The sequence below is a fragment of the Taudactylus pleione genome, unplaced genomic scaffold (assembly GCF_031769625.1).
Source record: "Taudactylus pleione unplaced genomic scaffold, aTauple2 ptg000421l, whole genome shotgun sequence".
NCBI classification, from domain to species: domain Eukaryota; kingdom Metazoa; phylum Chordata; class Amphibia; order Anura; family Myobatrachidae; genus Taudactylus; species Taudactylus pleione.
The window spans coordinates 2303281-2326230 of NW_028284823.1; the positions used below are offsets into that span (position 1 = coordinate 2303281).

General features: G+C 45.1%; 1 protein-coding gene across 1 annotated transcript in view; it reads left to right on the forward strand.

The window, feature by feature from the left end:
* The window catches only part of CACNA1E (calcium voltage-gated channel subunit alpha1 E), an 851696-nt gene that overhangs the window by 156598 nt on the left and 672148 nt on the right, over positions 1–22950 (forward strand). The window contains exon 2 of the mRNA XM_088447158.1: positions 776–1256. Coding sequence (XP_088303284.1) covers positions 790–1256 — 467 coding nt within the window. The 5' untranslated portion in view covers positions 776–789. The remainder of the gene's footprint in view (positions 1–775; positions 1257–22950) is intronic.

Here is a 22950-nt window from a genome sequence, read left to right on the forward strand (position 1 = left end):
CCTACCGTTTGTGGGCTCTATTTGAGCCAGAAGCTCTCTGGGGCTTGCAGCCACGAGACCCTACTACAAGGGTCTCGTCGCAAGCCCGATGGTCGCGATGGTCTTGACCATCGCGACCATCATCGTGGCTGCTCGCTATAGCTGTGGGTGGCCAGGAGGCCGCTCCTAAAAAAAACAGCGCCCGCCCTGATTCAGAGTGAGCGCTTGCTTTTTGCGAGCGCCTCTGAATCAGGCCCTGTGCCGGAGCGAAATAGTGTACGATACAACAATTAGACTTAGTCACTGTAACCACCAAGAGTAATACCTTAGTGATTAATATAAAAGCTACTTTATGTAAGCAGTTATCAGCAAGCGTTTTTTTCACATTAATGTACAGTGAGCTGTTCACTGACAATAAATGGAGCATAGTATATGACCCAAGACCCCTCTACCTGTCATTATTCAACCTACGTGTCTCCTGCCTCAGCATCAGTCCAAATAAATGTAAGCTCAGCTCTGTGACAGCCTTCTCCCCCGGTCTGCCTCAGGCAGAGTATTATAAAACTCACATTTTCAAACCGTGTTCTATTGTGTGTCAGCACAATAATATAAATCCGAACTCCGTCCACATCCTTTGTGACATTTTCTTTTCTATAAAGGCATAGTTTACAGATAGTTACAGCATGTTGTGACTGTTAAGGAAAATGGGCTAAACATGATTATGAATAATCTCCTCAATGCTGATCAACACCATTGTGTAACTTACATCTGTGTTTTCCTATTGTATTTCCTACAGTGAGATGTGTTCGGATGGTATTAAAGATGCTTGGATTAAGCTCCTGCTCAACCAGTGCTCAAACGCTCGCCGAGCCGGACCACTCCAGCACACTAGGGATACCTGCCCTGGATGCTGACACCCAGCGGTATGTCTTGGCCCTCCCAGAAGTCGAGACATGGCGCAAGCACCGACTGGGTTTGACCCAAGCATCTCATTCCTGCACCCTCCTGGAACCAGACACCATTTCTGAAACGTTGGTGTCGCGCACAGCAAGTTACGATGCCTTGTACGACCTCCGAGCAAAGGAGACGGAGACTAACTTTCCCTTTGAAGGGAACAGCATGTTTGAGGTGGCTACTGGAGTGGACGCTGAGTTTCCATTGAGTCCCCATGTAATAAAAAGGAGAAGAGGAGGCCTGATAGAGCAAAAGGATATCATAAAAGCTCATGAGGCACATAAGATGCAAAGCACACCCCAGGCACGGCGGAAAGAGTGGGAGTAAGTACAATCAGTTCTGGGGGATGGATTGGGAACCTAACAGTCCTTCCTTAGAAGCTAATTTCACAGTACTATAACATAACTGGGTCTCTTTGTTACCTTTCTCTCTGTATTCCTGTACTGCTGTGCTAAGTGATTGACTTAGTAGTATGAAAATCTGTAACACATCTGTTCATTAAATGGACATTTAATGGAGAAATACACACATGAAACAAAGTATTAGTTTATGTTGAAAACATATTATATATCACATTCATGATTCTTTAATTTTATATATATATACACAGTTAAAAATAAATTTTCTCTCATCTATGACAATTATGGCCTCATTTAAAATCTTGGCTATTCCATATTTTCATAGACGCATTTATAATGGGTGCAGACAAAGACCACTGAAACCAGGAGGGCCCCTGCACCCAGGGAGCATACACTACTGCAGGGCCTGCTGGCAAACGGGTTCATCTGGGGCCAGTGCCATCTTTCAAGTGATCTCATTCGGTAAGATCGAGCATCACATTTGAGAGCAAATACTCTGGTATTGCACAATCTTCCTGAATATCACTGGGAAGATGGCACCAGCTGTATGGAATGGGAAGGGTTGTGGTGGGGAGGGGCTGCATTAATACATCCCTACATATTGTTCTTCTGTTCATAAAAGCAAGGATGAGGACAAATTTAAATTATGCTCTTAGATTTAGATTATTATTTAGATTATTATCAGCTCTAAATCATAGCATAAAAATAAAGTTACCAGGGTTTGTGTGCTACAGTACATGCAAAAGCAGGCACTATTTTCCTGGAATGCATATGAATTTATACTTGCACCCCTTGACAAGGTTTGTCCAGGTACAAAGTTGTATTCTATAGATGGCTTTGTTCCTAACTCACAGAGATTACAAACGTCCTTCTGCTCAAGTTTGTCAGACTTTCGGAGGCATAGGGTGGAACCATGGCACCCAGAGCAAGTGCATGTTATCGTGCCCCCCAGAATGAAGAGGGAACATGGCCAGAATGTAGGAGTAGGTTCAAGTGAAATAAAAAATCACCAAGAGCAGTGTTGGATTGGGACATAAAGTATCTACTGGGGAAGGGCAAAGGTAGGGGCCCAAGAAACTGTGCTAAGGAAAGGGAAAAGGGCAATCAAGTAAGTGCGTCTGACAGCCCACAGAGAACATATACTAGTAAGCAGGAAGAGCAGGAACGAGAAGTGCTCGCTGATGAAACCTGTTCTGACGACCATCAGGGTTACCTCTAGTGGGGAGATTTGCTGGGTTTATAGAGCAATTATGAATAAAATCAGTTTTTGTACATGTCACTTCTGATCAGCAGCCTATGGGAAACCAATGACTACAGCAGGAGAGGAGGAGGAAGAGTATGAGTGAAGAAGGCAGAAGTGGAAGACGGTGTTAGAAGGGCAAGAGGAAAAGTGAGCTGTGAGGGACACAGAGGAAGTGGGAGTGCTCTGGAGGGACTAATGGTAAAAGAAGGTGGAGGGATAGATCACAGAGAGGTAAAAGGAGTCAGACAGACACACAAATGGGGAGAAATAAAGGACACGCACGATGAAGAGGTAACCCCCCCCCCCACAACATTAGATAGACATACAGAGGAAGAAAGGCATGGACACACAGAGGAGACACAGATGCATACAGACAAATGGGCACAAAGAGGGGGGGTCAAAGAGATATTTCGGGGAGGAAAAGAGGGGTGCTGGAGTAGTGATATAAAAGCTAATTCTGCACAGAAACATGATAAATCCTCCAGCTGCTGCAATATGAAAAAGCCTGCAGTCCTTACACAGAGAAGAATATATATTTAAAAAAAATATCAGATGAACTTACCAATGTAAGAAGCAGCCATCCTCTTATTGTCAGCGAGTGTTCTCCTCTAGTATGAGCAGGGGGAGGAGCAGCTGCAGAGGTGCTGAGGAAACGCAGGAGGGGAAAAGAAGAACAGAGGTGACATCAGGGAGCACAGCATGTACATAGGAAGATGTCTTAATAGTTTGCAGGCGCTTATCTCCCAATGTCATCCCCGCCCTCGAAGTAATAAGGACCCTGTTCTGGCACCCTTTGCAGCCGCCGGTGCCCAAAGCACCTGCTCCACTAACTAGTCTACGCTATGCCCCGCAAAACTCATGCCTAAACTTAATACAGTAAGCAAGTACAGCAAACAAAAGTGAAGCCAGATATGTACAGTACATACTGTATTATACCATCCACCAATAAATAGCCATTATTATGCTCATCTGTATTATTATGTGACCAGTATGTTTGCCTGTCAGTATCACAACTTCATAAATGCAGCATGCCCATTGGCAATTATATCTATTTCAGAGGAAATTGTTTTCTTTCCAGTTTTATTAGAGTGTACATTATGTCAAAGCTATTTACAAATTCTATGTTATCTACAAGTAAATTTACTTACTAAATATATAACATTATTTAATTAAAGAAAAAAATATTTGTTTCCTGGAAGCAGCTGTCATCTACTGTCCTCGCTTTATCTGATCAGAACATAAGCACTTGATGGCTGCATTATTGTTGACAATTTGTTTAAAAGAGGAATATTTACCAAAATGGTTTTAGAATGCGTGCTTTTATACAAGGCAAAGGTAACTTCTGATTGAATTCACAGCAGGGGATGCATGTTTATTTCCATCTGGGTAGAGTTGGTATGCTTGTCCCTTGTTACAGTAGCTCCTGATTCTCCAGTTTCTTCTCAAAGTCCAAATTCATACTGGCAGGTTATTGGCTACTGTATAAAATAGTAAATCGGGGCAGGGTTCTGATGTGAAAGGTGCAGCTAAGAATATCATCGTTTGATAAAGTAACAGTAACTAACATGCCACTCTTGTATTAAATAGTTTATTTTCTAATTATAATATATAATGGATGATAAAGAGTTAAATAAAACAAATCATTTTTTTAATACCCTTAAGAAATAAGATATTTTTTGGTGTACAGGATGCCCACAGGGTTAGGATACTGACACCTGTCGGTCGGTATCCCAACCCTCCCCCTCTTCCTACCGTAACCCTCCCTTCCTGGTGCCTAAACCTAACCTCACCACCTAGTGCCTAAACCTAACCCTCTCCCTAGTGCCTAACCCTAATGCTAATCCTCTACCTAACCCCGCTACTTGCCTTTGGGATGCTGGAGGTCGGAATTTATGTGTTTTGTGTTTTTTTTACAATTTTTTTTACAGGTGAACTACAGGTACCAGCGGGCCTTTAATGCCCCGCATGCTGGTACTTGTGGTTCTCCAAGTACCAGCATGCGGGGGAGGCTTGCTGGGACCTGCAGTTCGACTGTAAAGACAATGTTAATTCTATTTTTTAAACACCACATACACTATCAACCCGCCACCCACCGCCCAGGGGTGGCGGGGATAGCACTGGGCTATCAGCCTAGGGCAGAGGTGCCCTGGAGAGGGGGACCCATTTATTGGGGGGGTACCCAACTCCCCAGGGATCCCTGGCCTGGGCTGACTAGTGGTCAGGACTGATGCTGCGGCTGGGTGGCCCGGTGAAAGGGCTGCCCAGGGTGTGGCATCAGCCCTCCGCTAGAAAGGGTCCAGTGCTGGTTTTAATTATAGGGGTACCCCTACGCAATTGTTTTCTCCCTATAATTAAAAACAGGACTGGCCATGCCGCCTGGTGCTGGTACATAAATTACGGTGGAACCCTACTCGTTTTGTTCCCCGTAATTTTAGGTACCAGGACAGGCTGGCAAGTCCGGGGCTGGTTAACACAAAAATGAACCCTAAAAATAAAAAAAACACAACAAACAGTCTGCACATATTTCACCAATATGTGCAGGCTGCTTGTTCGGGAGAGAAATTTGGGCGGTTAAATCAGGACTTCAAACCGGACAGGATCGACCAAATACATAATCAATCAAAATGATCCTGTCAAAACCGGGAGCTTGGTAAATTCCCGATTTTTTAAGTGAAAAAAAACAACCGTTTTGATCGATCCTATCAGAGTTGAAAACGGGACAAATCGGGACCAAATCGAATCTTAGTAAATTTACCCCTGAGTGTGATGAAAATTTGGAATGTCCCACAATGCCCCTGTATGTTTCTTGCATTGCACAGTTTGGGAACCACTGACACATCCACTTATTATCTGCTCTAATTTTATGATGCCTCAGCCCAATGTGGACAAGATCCATCCCTGCGTCTCAAGTGACAACTACTTCAAAATGGAAAATGCAGCATCTAAGAGGACTGATACGCTTGCTCTCACTACAGCTATATAAAGAGATATTTACAAAGCTTTGGTGCTTTCTGGAAACAAATTTTGATGTATTCAGGCATATAACAGATTTCACATGTTTCAGTATTCTCTATATATTACTGTTTTTTATTACTGAGGAATCGTTAGCTAAGAATACTGTATATATTTGTCAGAATGCAACTAATGTAGATTAGCAGTGCCAGTAGAGACAGAAACACTTAATTTCATAATGAAACTCCCTTCCAAACCATGTAGCAGAGCCATGAGGGGCTTTATATATATATATATATATATATATTAGGGGTGAGCGGGTTCGGATTTCTGAAATCCGAACCCCCCCGAGCCCCCCCGATCCGAGTCCGATCCGAATCAGGCTCGACTTTTCCCGCCTGACTCGGATCTGAAATCGAGGCAAAACGTCATCATCCCGCCTTCCGAGTCTCGCGGGTTTTGGATCCTATATAAGGTACCCACGTCGGCGCCATTTTCTCACTCGGCTGTGGACAGTGAAGAGGGAGGGTGGGAGTTAGGGCTGTGTAGTGTAGTGTAGTGCTGCTGTTGTCCACTACTTCAAAGTCCATAGGGGCTGGCTGTGTTGTGCTGTGCTGCTGTTGTTAATAGGGGCTGTGTCCACTACTTCAAAGTCCATAGGGGCTGGCTGGACTGTGTTGTGCAGTCAGTTCTCCATAGGGGCTGTGTCCACTCCAAAGTCCTGTGCAGTGTCCCAGTCCTAAAGGAGTGCTGCAGTGTTGTCCAGGGGGTGCTCTGTCCATCAGGGGTGCTCCCCCCAAGTGCTAAAAAAATAATATATTTTCTGTGTTTGTGAATTGTGTGCGCAGTAGCCGCACGTGCATCAACAAAGTAGTGCCAAGCGTGCGCCTGTGTCATAAGTAAAGGGCCGGCTGGCTTGACCGTTAAGGGTGCTGTAACCCCCGAAAGTACACTCCAGTCCAAACCCAAAAAAAAATTATTTTCTGTGTTTGTGAATTGTGTGCGCAGTAGCCGCACGTGCATCAACAAAGTAGTGCCAAGCGTGCGCCTGTGTCATAAGTAAAGGGCCGGCTGGCTTGACCGTTAAGGGTGCTGTAACCCCCGAAAGTACACTCCAGTCCAAACCAAAAAAAAAATTATTTTCTGTGTTTGTGAATTGTGTGCGCAGTAGCCGCACGTGCATCAACAAAGTAGTGCCAAGCGTGCACCTGTGTCATAAGTAAAGGGCCGGCTGGCTTGACCGTTAAGGGTGCTGTAACCCCCGAAAGTACACTCCAGTCCAAACCAAAAAAAAAATTATTTTCTGTGTTTGTGAATTGTGTGCGCAGTAGCCGCACGTGCATCAACAAAGTAGTGCCAAGCGTGCGCCTGTGTCATAAGTAAAGGGCCGGCTGGCTTGACCGTTAAAGGGTGCTGTAACCCCCAAAGTATACTCCAGTCCAAACCAAAAAAAAAATTATTTTCTGTGTTTGTGACTTGTGTGCACTGTGGCTGCACGTGCATCAACAAAGGAGCAGCGCCAAGCATGCGCCTGTGTCCCATAAGTAAAGAGCCAGCTGGCTCATTTCTTAAAGGGTGGTGTAACCCACAAAGTGCACTACTCTCCAGCAAAAATAAAAAAATATTTTCTGTGTTTATGTGCGCTTTAGCCGCACGTATATATCAATATAACATAAATGGAGGACCAAACTTTCTCCGATAAAAATAAAATAGGGAAAGATCAAGAACCACTTCCTCCTAGTGCTGTTGCTGCTGCTGGGAGTTGTTCATCATCCCAGAGAGGAAGTAGGAGCATCACTACTTTTACTAAACAATTGACCCTCCAACAGTCCCTAGCGATGAGGATGAAGTACGACAGCAGTCATCCTGAAGCAAAACGTATAACTGAGGCCTTGACTGCTATTTTGGTATTAGTCGTGCGTCCGGTATCCGCCATTAGTGCAGTGGGATTTAGACAATTGATGGAGGTAGTGTGTCCCCGGTTCCAAATCCCGTCTAGATTCCACCTGCATCCTCAAAGCAGCAGCGACAAGCGTGCGTCTGTCTGTTAAAGGGTGGTGACACCCTCAAAGTGTGCTACACAAACAATAAAAATATTCTTCTTCTTTTTTCTGTCTTTGTGAAATGTGTGGGCTGTAGCCGCACCTGCATCCTTAAAGCAGCAGCGACAAGCGTGCGTCTGTCTGTTAAAGGGTGGTGTAACCCTCAAAGTGCGCTCCACAAACAATAAAAATATTCTTCTTTTTTTTTCTGTCTTTGTGAATTGTGTGGGCTGTAGCCGCACTTGCATCCTCAAAGCAGCAGCGACAAGCGTGCGTCTGTCTGTTAAAGGATTACATCGGTGACAGCATCCAAGTAGGCATGTCAGACAGTCCGTACCTGTACTGGCAGGAAAAAGAAGCAATTTGGAGGTTCCTGTACAAACTGGCTCTTTTTTACCTGAGTTGCCCCCCCTCCAGTGTGTACTCCGAAAGAGTGTTTAGTGCAGCCGGGAACCTTGTCAGCGAAAGGCGTAGGAGGTTGCTTCCACAAAATGTGGAGAAGATGATGTTCATAAAATGAATTATCAACTCTTCCAGGGAGACCAGCCTCCAGAACGTACAGAGGGACCTGTGGTTGTGGATTCCAGCGGGGACGAATTAATACTCTGTGAGGATGAGGATGTACACAACACTGAAGAGGGTGTGGAATCGGTGGATGAGGAGGATGAGGACGACATCTTGCCTCCGTAGAGCCAGTTTGTGCAGGGACAGATTAATTGCCAGCTTGTTTTGTGGGGGCCCAAACGAACCAATCATTTCAGCCACAGTCGTGTGGCAGACCCTGGCGCTGAAATGTTTGGTTTGTTAAAGTGTGCATGTCCTGTTTATACAACATAAGGGTGTGTGGGAGGGCCCAAGGACAATTCCATCTTGCACCTCTTTTTTTTCTTTGCATTATGCATAGTTTGGGGCCTAGTTTTTCAAACTGCCATCCTGTCTGCCACTGCAGTGTCAATCCTAGATGGACCACGTGTTTGTGCCGCCCACTCGTATCTCTTAGCATAGTCATCCAGCTACCTCGGTGCAACCTTTTGGACATAAAAACACTATTGTGAGGTGTGAGGTGTTCAGAATAGACTGGAAATGAGTGGAAATTAAGGTTATTGAGGTTAATAATAGCATAGGAGCAGAAAAACCCACAAATTATGTGATTTTAGCTGTTTTTATGCTTTTTTTAAAAAAAATACAGATCCAAAACACAAAACCCAGAACCCAAAACACGGAAGGGTGGTTTTGGCAAAACCAATCCAGATCCAAAACACGAAGAAAGATCCAGATCCAAAACCAAAACACAAAACACGAAAAGTGGCCGGTGCACACCCCTAATATATATATATATATATATATATATATATATATATATATATATATATATAATCAGTTTAAGGCTTCGTATCCACTGCTATCAAAATCCATGTGTTGACCTAGCATTACAAATACTAGTAAGCATATGTGAAAGGGTTATTGGAACCAATTGTTTGTGAGTGGGTACAATGTGGCTTTTCCTGACGCTTTCTGCACCATTATTTTGCATTACAAGTTTGCAGTTTGAACTCTATGACCTCTATTTACTACAACCCGCATTTCAAATGCGGTTGTAGTGTGATCTTTTTACCTAAATTTGTGTTGCAAATTTAGGAAATATCACAGGAATGTATGAAGATTTGCATGCAGGATAAGAGCTTGCGAGAAAGCTCTGTCCCTGCGAATCCACTTCACACACTTCCGACTGTATTTTTCACAAAATATAGAGTGAGAAGGTGTCTGCGCACGCTCCACCACCGGTTAGCACTACTGCGCTTAGTTTGCTGCCGAGATGAGAAGAGCGGGCCCCGGACAAAAACTGCACCAGGCCCCCCTCCTCTTTTAAGACGCCCCTGCCCAGTAGTATTCGATGTATGTTATCATTAGCAGTGTAGTTTTGATGCGTCTAGTTGTTTTAATTATGGGAATACAATAAGACATGGCCAAATCACGCAGGACCTAGCGTGCAGAGATGGTCTATTTGGCGTGACTTGAGCTACACTGTATGAGGACACATCTGTAGCTGGAATTCCACCTAAAACATTTATAACAAAGAACTGCTTAAAATATCAATAATATAAACCCATATGGGTGAAAAATACCAAGCGCGCTACAAATACAAATGTTGCCTTAGAATAGTCTGCAAGATTTGATATATTATGATGGGCATACACTATACAATTATCTGGCCAGTCCACCCAATATTCGCAGATCGGCGAGATAACTGCATAGTGTATGCGTGCAACCGACCTGAAAATATCTATCGTCGGGCATGCCGGAACGTCCAGAATGCCTGTTTGATCCGAGTGTGGTATAAAAGATAGACAGTAAAAAGCTTAACAGTGCTAGATAGACACCAGATGTTATATAGTTAATAGGTCGACAGGGACGAAAGGTCGATACAGAAAAGGTTGACATGGTAGAAGGTTGACAGGTACAAATGGTCGACATGTTTTTTTCTCTAACCCTAATCTTCACCCTAACCCTCCCTCCTGGTGCAATTCGGGGTAATTGCCTGACCCTAACTCTCCGGTAAGTGCCTAAACCTAACCCTAAACCAAACCCTAACCCTAAAAAATAAATAAAATAAAAAATGTACTGATCAGTTGTGTGCTGACCATTTTTGTGTCGACCTTCTGACCTAGCTGACCATTTGTACCTGTCGACCTTCTTCCATGACGACCTTTAGTGTGTCAACCTTTTTTCAATGTTGATCTTTTGTCCCTGTTGACCTACTGACTGTCTATCATGGGTGCCAAATGTAATAGAGTGAGAGTTTAGAAAGTGTGAGAGTAAACTCTCACACTTTTTAAACTGGGCCAATGTAATAGAGTCATGAAAACTCACATGTCTTTCAGTCTCAAAAAACTCTCACGATTTAAACTCTCAAAGAGATGTTTTCCCATTTTGAAAATACAACTCGACCAATGTAATAATGTGAGAATTTACTGCTGAACTCTCACATTTTCTAAACTCTCACCAGTGGCAGATTTTATCTAGGGGCTGCGAGGCTGCAGCCCCTAGTAAAATCCTACACTTCAGTGAGCGGCTACACTGTCTGTGACTGCACTGGTTACACTGTCTGTGACTGGAGGTGGCTTCCTATTGGAAGCTCCTCCTGCCAGTCACGCACAGTCAGCCCCAGGGGGAAGTGTCTGATCCCCCTGGGGTTGCCAGTCCGGGCTGCGATAAGCAGACAGCGGCTTCCAGTGGAAGCCGCTGCTCTGCCTTTCGGGCAGCCCTACAGTGCTTCTCGGTGCTGCATCGCAGCCCCAAGAAGCTGGTCTAGTGTTATGTGCATGTGCAGCACTATCCCAGCTCATGCACCTGACATTCATTGTGCAGACGACGGGACCAGAAGCAGCGGCAGCCCCCCTCATGTAAGAGGGCAGGAGCCTCTGCTGACTCTCACCCTATTACTTTTGGCACCTGGGGTCTATCCAGACCAGGGGTGAGGAACCTTTTTTTCTGGTGCAGGCCACACCCCTCTGTGTGACATCACAAGGGACGGGGCCACAATTGCCGATGATTACAGCAATGCCTGGAGCATCCTAAGGATGCTCTGGGGAACTGTAAGGCAGAGATGTGATTGTCTGAAGCGTCCTAAGGACACCCCAGGCGGCACTGCTGCATACATCCAGGCTGCAGGGCGCCATTCTAAGCACCCTGCTAGCCAGATGAGGCTAGCAGAAAAAGTTCTGAGCCAGACCAAATGATTCCGAGGGCCTGATACGCCCCCGGGCCTGAGGTTCCACATCCCTGATCTAGACATTGTCAACCTTTTTACTGTCTATCTATAGTCCGGAACCCGCTCGAGCTGGTATTTTCAAAGTGAATGAGCGCAGATACAGTAAAGGGGCCAATACACTGTGTGATGTCTCACAGTGAGTGTCTGTGATATATACTGGGTGTCAGGCTGCCAGATAAAATGTCCGTCGTTTTGACAGGCATTTTATCTGGCAGCGATTGCCAGATAAGGTCGGGAACGAGAATGCGTGTGCTGCATGTACTATCTTGGCCGCCTGATCTGACCCTTGCAGGAGCATTTGAAGCCATTTATCAGGTAACGCTTCGACATACACACTATCCAATTATTGGGCTAATCAGGTTGGAAAGTGTGTACCCAGCTTAAGTGTATTTAATTTTAAAGTGTTTGTCTAGCAAATTATTTTGTTAACCAACTATCAGATTTCCTTTATAAATTTAAAGAATTTTAAAGAACAGCCTTAAGGTGAGCACACGTTGCACTTTTGGTCCAATCTGTCCCTATCAAATCGGCTGAATATTGTACCCAGCTTTATTTCATTATACCATTTCCCTGTAGGATTAATGCTTACAACTGTGTCATTTATAACAATGTAATCTATGATAATTAGGATATATTTAGATGCGTACTTGCTTTTCTCTTGAAACGACCAACAAATAATGATATTTAAATGCTAAGTGGTGCTGGTAAACGAAAGTACATACAAATAGGCTTAACATACTGTCCCTTTAAACCGGGACACTCATGAATTACACAGTTTCTGTGGCTGATTAAAACCAGGTGAAATGGAGACTTGAAGTCAGCCAGCCACAAAACCTGTGTAATTCATCAGTGTCCTTGTTTAAAGGGATAGTATGAGAAGACTATGGGCCTGATTCAGAGCTCGCTCTGAATCAGGGCGGCCGCTTTGTTTTTAAAAACCCGGCCTCCTGGACAATCGCTACGCTGTGGGTGACCACCCACAGCTTTAGCAACCGGCCAGGTGATGGTCGCGACCATCGGGCTTGCGACGAGACCCTTGTGGTAGGGTCTCGTCAGCTGCAAGCCCCAGTGAGCTTCCGGCTCTAATAGAGCAGGAAGCTCACTACTGACATCACTCGTGATGTCAGTAGGGCCGCCCACAAATGGCAGGCGTTCTTTCAGGAACACCTCCGTTTGTCCAGCCACCCCGCCTACAAAATGGGGTGAGCTGTCGATCAACATCGACAGCCGCCCCATTTGTAGCGAGCCCCGAAGCGAGAGAATTTCTCTCTCACTCCGGGGCTTGCGCACGCCGCGCGTGTGCAATGCCCCACCATCGACCCGCTTGCGAGCGCATAGCACTTGCGAGTGGGTCTGAATCAGGCCCTATATACAAAGATACTAAATATTATTTTTCTTAACTGTGCATGATTAGAAACTGCACACAGACTGGTCTGCCTGTGACTAAAACAAAATTCACTATGGAAGGGGTCTGGCAGTGGGTACACAAAATAGGTGTGCATGTGAATTCATCTCTTCTGGTTATTTAATGTTTCTTTCGCTGCCCAAAAGAAATCTCCTGATTGTAATACATTCAATTAGGTTTCCCCAAAACAAATTCAATACAAAATGTACAGATCCCACTTAATCCGGGTACACACTATAAGATTTATTGTACAATATATTGTTCAGATGGGGATTGGAACAGTGTATATGCTCTATTGCATGTGCACACCGGTCATTCATTGCATAGGCCCATCTACTGTGCTGCACCGCAGATGGGCCGGTTCAATGAATGACGTCATGCTGCTAAATGCAGCATGTAACAGTATACTGCGTGGTCATACACCGGATCATGTAGTGTGCATGGCACAAACAATATATTGTTACTGGGCTGACATCATCTTCATATAAAAGTCTTTATACTTTCTGTGAACTTGGATGAGAACATACTGTAAGTCTTAGGGGTCAATCCTATTAGGTGCGAATTGCGAGTAGCGAGTTTGTTTCTTGAAACTCGCACACTTCGCAGTGAAGCGCGCTCCCGAGAATTCTCCAATCCAATTAAAATGCCTATTCACACTACTCACAGTGGAGGGGTGCAAATTGACTGCCAAATGAGATTTTCGAGAAATGCATGAAAATGTGGGGAGACCATCCTGGACCCCCCAAAATGGATAATTTCGTTAGCAGGCTAATATAGAAGGCTGTTTGTGGGCATTAGGAAGGTAATGTAGGTTTTTAAATGGTGTCAAATAGCTGATTTGTGGGTTTTTTTTTCAAATGCAAGAAAATTATAAAAAACTAACTTTTTTTGTTTAAACTCAAACCAATTAAATGAAAAATGCAAAAAAAAAGTAGGAAAAGGGTGATTTTGGGGTACTTTGAGGGAACCTTGAAAAATTAAAAAAAATATATAAAAACAATGATTGTAATTAAATTTGGGGTGCCTAAACTAACGAAAAAGTTGATTTTGGGGTAATTTGAGGACATTTTTAATTTTTTACACCAAAAAAATTACATGTAATTATTGGACTAAATAAGCTAATTAGAAACTTCCAATTGCCTAATTGGTCATTAGGGGGGGTGTCCAATGGGTTCAGCATAGTATCCCGACATTTTAACCTTAAAATATAGATTTTCCTTTCCATCTCTCTGTGAGTGGAAAGTTGTGACTTCAGGGCCTGATTCAGAGCCGCTCGTAAGCGGCCACTCCTTCGCTCCGAGCGATGTTCGCACAACTGCGCATGCGTATGGGTTGTAATTAGGGGTGTGCACCGGCCACTTTTCGTGTTTTGTGTTTTGGTTTTGGATCTGGATCTTTCTTCGTGTTTTGGATCTGGATTGGTTTTGCCAAAACCACCCTTGCGTGTTTTGGGTTCTGGGTTTTGTGTTTTGGATCTGTATTTTTTTGAAAAAAAGCATAAAAACAGCTAAAATCACAGAATTTGTAGGTTTTTCTGCTCCTATGCTATTATTAACCTCAATAACCTTAATTTCCACTCATTTCCAGTCTATTCTGAATACCTCACACCTCACAATAGTGTTTTTATGTCCAAAAGGTTGCACCGAGGTAGCTGGATGACTATGCTAAGCGACACAAGTGGGCGGCACAAACACGTGACCCATCTAGGCGTGAAACTGCAGTGGCAGACAGGATGGCATTGAAAAACTAGGCCCCAAACTGTACATAATGCAAAGAAAAAAAAGAGGTGCAAGATGGAATTGTCCTTGGGCCCTCCCACCCACCCTTATGTTGTATAAACAGGACATGCACACTTTAACAAACCAATCATTTCAGCGCCAGGGTCTGCCACACAACTGTGGCTGAAATGATTGGTTCGTTTGGGCCCCCACAAAACAAGCTGGCAATTTATCTGTCCCTGCACAAACTGGCTCTACGGAGGCAAGATGTCATCCTCATCCTCCTCATCCACCGATTCCTCACCTTCTTCAGTGTGTACATCCTCATCCTCACAGAGTATTAATTCGTCCCTGCTGGAACCACAGGTCCCTCTGTACGTTCTGGAGGCTGGTCTCCCTGGAAGAGTTGATAATTCATTTTATGAACATCATCTTCTCCACATTTTGTGGAAGCAACCTCCTACGCCTTTCGCTGACAAGGTTCCCGGCTGCACTAAACACTCTTTCGGAGTACACACTGGAGGGGGGGCAACTCAGGTAAAATAGAGCCAGTTTGTACAGGGACCTCCAAATTGCTTCTTTTTCCTGCCAGTACAGGTACGGACTGTCTGACATGCCTACTTGGATGCTGTCACCGATGTAATCCTTTAACAGACAGACGCACGCTTGTCGCTGCTGCTTTGAGGATTCAAGTGCGGCTACAGCCCACACAATTCACAAAGACAGAAAAAAAAAAGAATATTTTTATTGTTTGTGGAGCACACTTTGAGGGTTACACCACCCTTTAACAGACAGACGCACGCTTGTCGCTGCTGCTTTGAGGATGCAAGTGCGGCTACAGCCCACACAATTCACAAAGACAGAAAAAAGAAGAAGAATATTTTAATTGTTTGTGTAGAACACTTTGAGGTGTCACCACCCTTTAACAGACAGACGCACGCTTGTCGCTGCTGCTTTAAGGATGCAGGTGCGGCTACAGCCCACACATTTCACAAAGACCAAAAAAAAAATAACAATATTTTAATTGTTTGTGTAGAACACTTTGAGGTGTCACCACCCTTTAACAGACAGACGCACGCTTGTCGCTGCTGCTTTAAGGATGCAGGTGCGGCTACAGCCCACACAATTCACATAGACAGAAAAAAGAAGAATATTTTTATTGTTTGTGTAGCACACTTTGAGGGTGTCACCACCCTTTAACAGACAGACGCACGCTTGTCGCTGCTGCTTTAAGGATGCAGATGCGGCTACAGCCCACACATTTCACAAAGACAGAAAAAAAAGAACAATATTTTAATTGTTTGTGTAGCACACTTTGAGGGTGTCACCACCCTTTAACAGACAGACGCACGCTTGTCGCTGCTGCTTTGAGGATGCAAGTGCGGCTACATCGCACACAAGTCACAAACACATTAAAAAAATAGTTTTTTATTTTTTGGAGCACTTTGAGAGTTACACCACCCTTTAACAGACAGACGCACGCTTGTCGCTGCTGCTTTGAGGATGCAAGTGCGGCTACAGCCCACACAATTCACAAAGACAGAAAAAAGAAGAAGAATATTTTAATTGTTTGTGTAGAACACTTTGAGGTGTCACCACCCTTTAACAGACAGACGCACGCTTGTCGCTGCTGCTTTAAGGATGCAGGTGCGGCTACAGCCCACACATTTCACAAAGACCAAAAAAAAAATAACAATATTTTAATTGTTTGTGTAGAACACTTTGAGGTGTCACCACCCTTTAACAGACAGACGCACGCTTGTCGCTGCTGCTTTAAGGATGCAGGTGCGGCTACAGCCCACACAATTCACATAGACAGAAAAAAAAAGAACAATATTTTAATTGTTTGTGTAGAACACTTTGAGGGTGTCACCACCCTTTAACAGACAGACGCACGCTTGTCGCTGCTGCTTTAAGGATGCAGGTGCGGCTACAGCCCACACAATTCACATAGACAGAAAAAAGAAGAATATTTTTATTGTTTGTGTAGCACACTTTGAGGGTGTCACCACCCTTTAACAGACAGACGCACGCTTGTCGCTGCTGCTTTAAGGATGCAGGTGCTGCTACATCGCACACAAGTCACAAACACATTAAAAAAATAGTTTTTTATTTTTTGGAGCACTTTGAGAGTTACACCACCCTTTAACAGACAGACGCACGCTTGTCGCTGCTGCTTTAAGGATGCAGGTGCGGCTACAGCCCACACATTTCACAAAGACCAAAAAAAAAAGAACAATATTTTAATTGTTTGTGTAGCACACTTTGAGGGTGTCACCACCCTTTAACAGACAGACGCACGCTTGTTGCTGCTGCTTTAAGGATGCAGGTGCGGCTACAGCCCACACAATTCACAAAGACAGAAAAAAAAAAGAACAATATTTTAATTGTTTGTGTAGCACACTTTGAGGGTGTCACCACCCTTTAACAGACAGACGCACGCTTGTCACTGCTGCTTTAAGGATGCAGGTGCGGCTACAGCCCACACATTTCACAAAGACCAAAAAAAAAAGAACAATATTTTAATTGTTTGTGTAGCACACTTTGAGGGTGTCACCACCCTTTAACAGACAGACGCACGCTTGTCGCTGCTGCTTTAAGGATGCAGGTGCAGCTACAGCCCACACAATTCACAAAGACAGAAAAAAAAGAACAATATTTTAATTGTTTGTGTAGCACACTTTGAGGGTGTCACCACCCTTTAACAGACAGATGCACGCTTGTCGCTGCTGCTTTGAGGATGCAGGTGGAATCTAGACGGGATTTGGAACCGAGGACACACTACCTCCATCAATTGTCTAAATCCCACTGCACTAATGTCGGATACCGGACGCACGTCTAACACCAACATAGCAGTCAAGGCCTCAGTTATACGTTTTGCTTCAGGATGACTGCTGTCGTACTTCATCCTCATCGCTAGGGACTGTTGGAGGGTCAATTGTTTAGTAAAAGTAGTGATGTTCCTACTTCCTCTCTGGGATGATGAACAACTCCCAGCAGCAGCAACAGCACTAGGAGGAAGTGGTTCTTGATCTTTCCCTATTTTATTTTTATCGGAGAAAGTTTGGTCCTCCATTTATGTTATATTGATATATATACGTGCGGCTAAAGCGCACACAAACACAGAAAATATTATTTTATTTTTGCTGGAGAGTAGTGCACTTTGTGGGTTACACCACCCTTTAAGAAATGAGCCAGCCGGCTCTTTACTTATGGGACACAGGCGCACGCTTGGCGCTGCTCCTTTGTTGATGCACGTGCAGCCACAGTGCACACAATTCACAAACACAGAAAATAATTTTTTTTTTGGTTTGGACTGGAGTGTACTTTCGGGGGTTACAGCACCCTTAACGGTCAAGCCAGCCGGCCCTTTACTTATGACACAGGCGCACGCTTGGCACTACTTTGTTGATGCACGTGCGGCTACTGCGCACACAATTCACAAACACAGAAAATATATTATTTTTTTAGCACTTGGGGGGAGCACCCCTGATGGACAGAGCACCCCCTGGACAACACTACAGCACCTCTTTAGGACTGGGACACTGCACAGGACTTTGGAGTGGACACAGCCCCTATGGAGAACTGACTGCACAACACAGTCCAGCCAGCCCTTATGGACTTTGAAGTAGTGGACACAGCCCCTATTAACAACAGCAGCACAGCACAACACAGCCAGCCCCTATGGACTTTGAAGTAGTGGACAACAGCAGCACTACACTACACTACACTACACAGCCCTAACTCCCACCCTCCCTCTTCACTGTCCACAGCCGAGTGAGAAAATGGCGCCGACGTGGGTACCTTATATAGGATCCAAAACCCGCGAGACTCGGAAGGCGGGATGATGACGTTTTGCCTCGATTTCAGATCCGAGTCAGGCGGGAAAAGTCGAGCCTGATTCGGATCGGGGGGGCTCGGGGGGGTTCGGATTTCAGAAATCCGAACCCGCTCACCCCTAGTTGTAATACGCATGCGCGAACCAGTCATTGCGGTCGGAAATTGTGTGCTCGCAAAATAGCGAATGCCTGCTAATTTGAGTGACAGAATGAGGCGTTTATGGGTGGTAACAGGGGAAGGTGCTTGAAAACGGGGAGTGGAGATCCGAACGCAGGCGTGCTTAAAGGTCAAAACGGGCGTTTTAAGGGTGTGCATAATTAACAAAGCAGCGTCATCGGCCACGTCACTTGGTTGTTTGTTAGCCTGAACTGTTCGCATGATTGCGGTAGGAAAATCCAACCACAAGCACTGCGAGCAGTTCAGATGCCTTTCGATGTACTCGATTAATCAAATAAATAGCGGAGATGACGTCGGATGCGAGCAGCCAGTGGGCGCCTTTACAAAATAGCGAGCGCATATTTCGTTCACTCGCTCAGACATAGAGGCGTCAACAGACCGCAAAGAGCGAGCGCTCAATTTAAATAGCCGGCCCCTTTTTCTGAACGACCGTTCGCAAATAGCGTCCGGCTCTGAATCAGGCCCTGAGTCTGACTGATTCAGTGCGAGTTGCTAATTGGATTGCAAAATGAATTCGCTATACGAATTCGAAGTGAAAATAGCAACTCGCAATTCGCACCTAATAGGATTGACCCCTTAAAGTCTGTCACTAAATTACAAGCATGCAGACACATTTCCCAGGGAGAGGCTAAGGTTGTCAAAGTGAAAGACTATAGAGATTATTTACTAAGCGTCTGTTCCTAAGAAAACGGCGCATCCGAGCATGTTGACACCCGGAATTTAATAGGGCAAAGAATTTACTAGCAAAACATGGGTTAATATAAAATCATTGCCCTTTTAACTTTCTGCATAAACACGTTCGGAAGCGATGAATCTTGCGTTAACTGTTCGTTCATTCCTATTATTTATTAGATGACCCTGCAGGACCGATCCTGCTGCCTTTGTTAGGCCTATGAGGGACAGAACGTTTGTGCTGAAACTTAATGCTCGCCTAAATATTATGGATGCGTTCCAAAGTCCTAACACCCTTGGTGATATTTCTGAGTAAGCTGTACAGACCTTCTGGGCAGCCTGACAGAGTTTGCTTTTCTCAATGCAGTGGAAACAATGAATGAGATTAACATGTATGACTGGAGGCCTTGTTCTAAACAAGTAGGAGAGGAAGAAGCTGTGCCTCTTGCCAGATGAGCATTGCAGTTATTGTTTTACTTCATGCAGCCAGACTCTGGGCCTGATTCAGCATGGATGACAACTGCGACAGCGTATGCAGATGGCCGATTGTTGCGTACTGCGCATGCATCGCAGTGCGTGTTCACGAAGGCATCACTGCGTTTGCACAGCAATTATGCAGACCACGGAGAGCCATCGCAGAATGATTGACAGGCAGTGAGCGTTTGGGGGTGGTGATGGGGGGTGGTGGTTGGTGAAACGCAGGTGTACCTGGCTGTTTGAGTGCCATTGCATGGGCGTGCATAAATTATTCACTGTGACGCATACACAGCTTGGGTACTCATTGCATACAACAAGGTTAGCAATTTCTGAGTAAGGTCACAGCTGCAGTAATTCTTTGTGAGGGGCCGATGTTACTCGATGTTACCAATATATACACAGCACTACAAGGTATTACGGATGTGAGATAGTGGTAGTGGGTGTCTCTATGCTGGCTGTGCGACGGAATTGCAATAGTATTCTGTCTGGGCTCTCTATTTGAGTATTCTCTGAAGAAATCATCTGTTTTGCATTTAATAGGGCAGTCTGTGAGAGGATTCATGCCAGAGCTGAGAATGACACAATGCAAATCTAACCTCTGATCAGTCAACAGTCTAAAATGTCTCAGGTGGCTAATATGCAAGATCGTATTGTTTAGCACAATAAGGCTTCAACACACTTCTAATTTATAAGTTTGGCCTGATGCCAGGGGTGTATCTATAATGGGTGCAGGGTGTGCGGGGAACACGGGGCCTGATTCAGAGCCGGACGCCATTTGCACTCGCTCGTTCAGAAAAAGGGGCCGGATATTTAAATTGAGCGCTCGCTCTTTGTGGTCTGTTGACGCCTCTATGTCTGAACGAGCGAACGAAACATGCGCTTGCTATTTTTTATAAAACGCCCCCTGGCCGCTCGCATCCTACGTCATCTCCGCTATTTATTAGATTAGTCGAGTACATGGAAAGGCGTATGAACTGCTCGCAGTGCTTCTGGTTGGATTTTCCTACCACAATCATGCGAGCAGTTCAGGCTAAAAGACAACCAAGTGACATGGTCGATGACGCTGCTTTGTTAATTATGCGCACCCTTAAAACGCCCGTATTGACAGTTTGGCACGCCTGCGTTCGGATCACCACTCCCCGCTTTCAAGAACCTTCCCCTGTTACCACCCACAAACACCTCATTCTGTCACTCAAATTAGCAGGCATTCGCTATTTTGCAAGCACACAATTTCCGACCGCAATGACTGGTTCGCGCATGCGTATTACAACCCATATGCATGCGCAGTTGTGCGAACATCGCTCGCAGCGAACGAGCGGCCGCTTATGAGCGGCTCTGAATCAGGCCCACGGGCCCCTGGGGCCCCTCGGTCCAGGAGGTCCCCGCACCGCACACCCTGCACCCATAATATTACTTACCTCTCCGGAGTCCCACGTCGTGCTGGTGTCCGGCGTTGTAAAATGACTGGAAAATGGCCGCGGTGGCCATTTTCTTGTCGCTTGCGCATGCGCAATAGAGGGAAAATGGCAGTCGCTGCCATTTTCCCGGTGACCTGTGCATACATTCTAGACTCTGGGCACACTCTAGTGCCCAGAGTCTATAACTCCGGCGCTGGCCTCACACAGCTCAGTGCGCTGCCGGCTGGAGAGGAGGGGGCCCGTGTCAGAGACTGCACACGGGCCCCCTCCTCTCTAGAAATGCCCCTGCCTGATGACCAAACTTCCAGGTCACACATGTGGTTAGATATTTTAGTGCAGCCAGAAAATAGCTGAACACACAGAGGTGGTGGTTTCCAGCTCTCTGCATTTATGGCCAAAAATTCTAGTATTATAAATAAATTAGATGTTGCTGAAGTCCCACATATGGGACAATTTTGGATGGGTTAGGATGTGAGTGAGAGTACCAATAAGGAACTGCGGGCCTGATTCAGCACGGATCACAGTTGCTAATACGCATGCAGTCGGCCGGTTGTTGCGTTCTGTGCATGCATATGCAACGCAGTGCGCATGCGCGAACCGGCCACTGTGATCGGGACTGATCGCAGAGGCTACGCAGACCCACTTCAGAGTGATTGACAGGAAATGCTGTTTGTGGGTGGTGACAGAGGGGTGGTCGGGTGATCACCGGCATGCCAGTGCATTCAACGCCATTGCAGGGGCGTGCATAAATTATCCATTGTGATACCATACGCAGCCTGAGGCCTCATAGTGTGCGCTGAAGTTAGCAGTTCCTGAGTGAGGTCTGACCTGCCTTAACTGTGCGTATGGGTCCAATATTACTCGATGTTACCGATTATTTTGCTATGTTGTCAGAGTATACGGATGTTAGTAATGGGAAGTGGGCGCCCTTATGTTAGGCTGCGATCGCAATGCGAATATAAACATTTACATATCGCCACTGTTATTAGCAACTGCGTTGTGTGCGTATTAGCGGAATAGCGATCCTTGCTGAATCAGGCCCTGCGATCGCAATGATTATAACTTTTTAATGGTCACGTCCCTTTTTGTAACATCACACAACCCCTGGTTGCAGCCAAGGTTATGAGACTAAAGGCAAATGCTACTGAAAATGGTTGAAGTAAGGGGCATCCTGATTTTTTTTTTCACCCTACCTGGGAGTGCCACTTTAAGGTTAGGAAGTCTTTGATACTATTGTTTATTCGCTGTATTTTTTTGTAAAGTGTTTTTTTGTCTTAGGCATATTCATGAGACAGAGAAGGGTAAGGCTGCAAATTCACTTTGCCAATGAAACTATGAAAACAGTTAGGGAGTCTATGAAACTACTGTATTTCCTAGTGACAACATGCAATTCATCTACTGCTTTTCAGTCGAAGAGACAGTTTAAGTCAGTGCTTTACACAATGGATATTCAAAGCATAGATCATACAGGTGTCATACTCTGAACACCCAGGGGTAAACCACTGAAAGAGTGGGCTGTCATATAAATGCTATATCCCAAAAGACTTTCACCTTAAAGGTTGTTGCTTAAAGGAAATTTGGAATATATATATATATATATATATATATATATATATATATATTGTGATAGGATCACTGGTAAAGTGGTCTGTGGCAGGTACATTTGTCCCAGATTCCTGTCTTATGTGTTTTAAACCGCCAGGAGAAAGTCTGCAGTGTAGCAGGCTTGAGTCTCGGCTTTTTGAAGAGCCGGTTTGAGACCTGGGGGTTGTGGGTGAGAGGAGAGGGAGGGCTCCACCCACGGCCACTCCAGGTTTTGGATCTTGCAGCCTGGTAACAGGCTTGTTAGGGTTTCCACCTGAGAGTGGCCAATATAAGCCTAGTTTGGATAAGGCTGAGTGTCTCACCTGGGAGAGCAGGCAGGGAGTTTGCTCAGAGACAC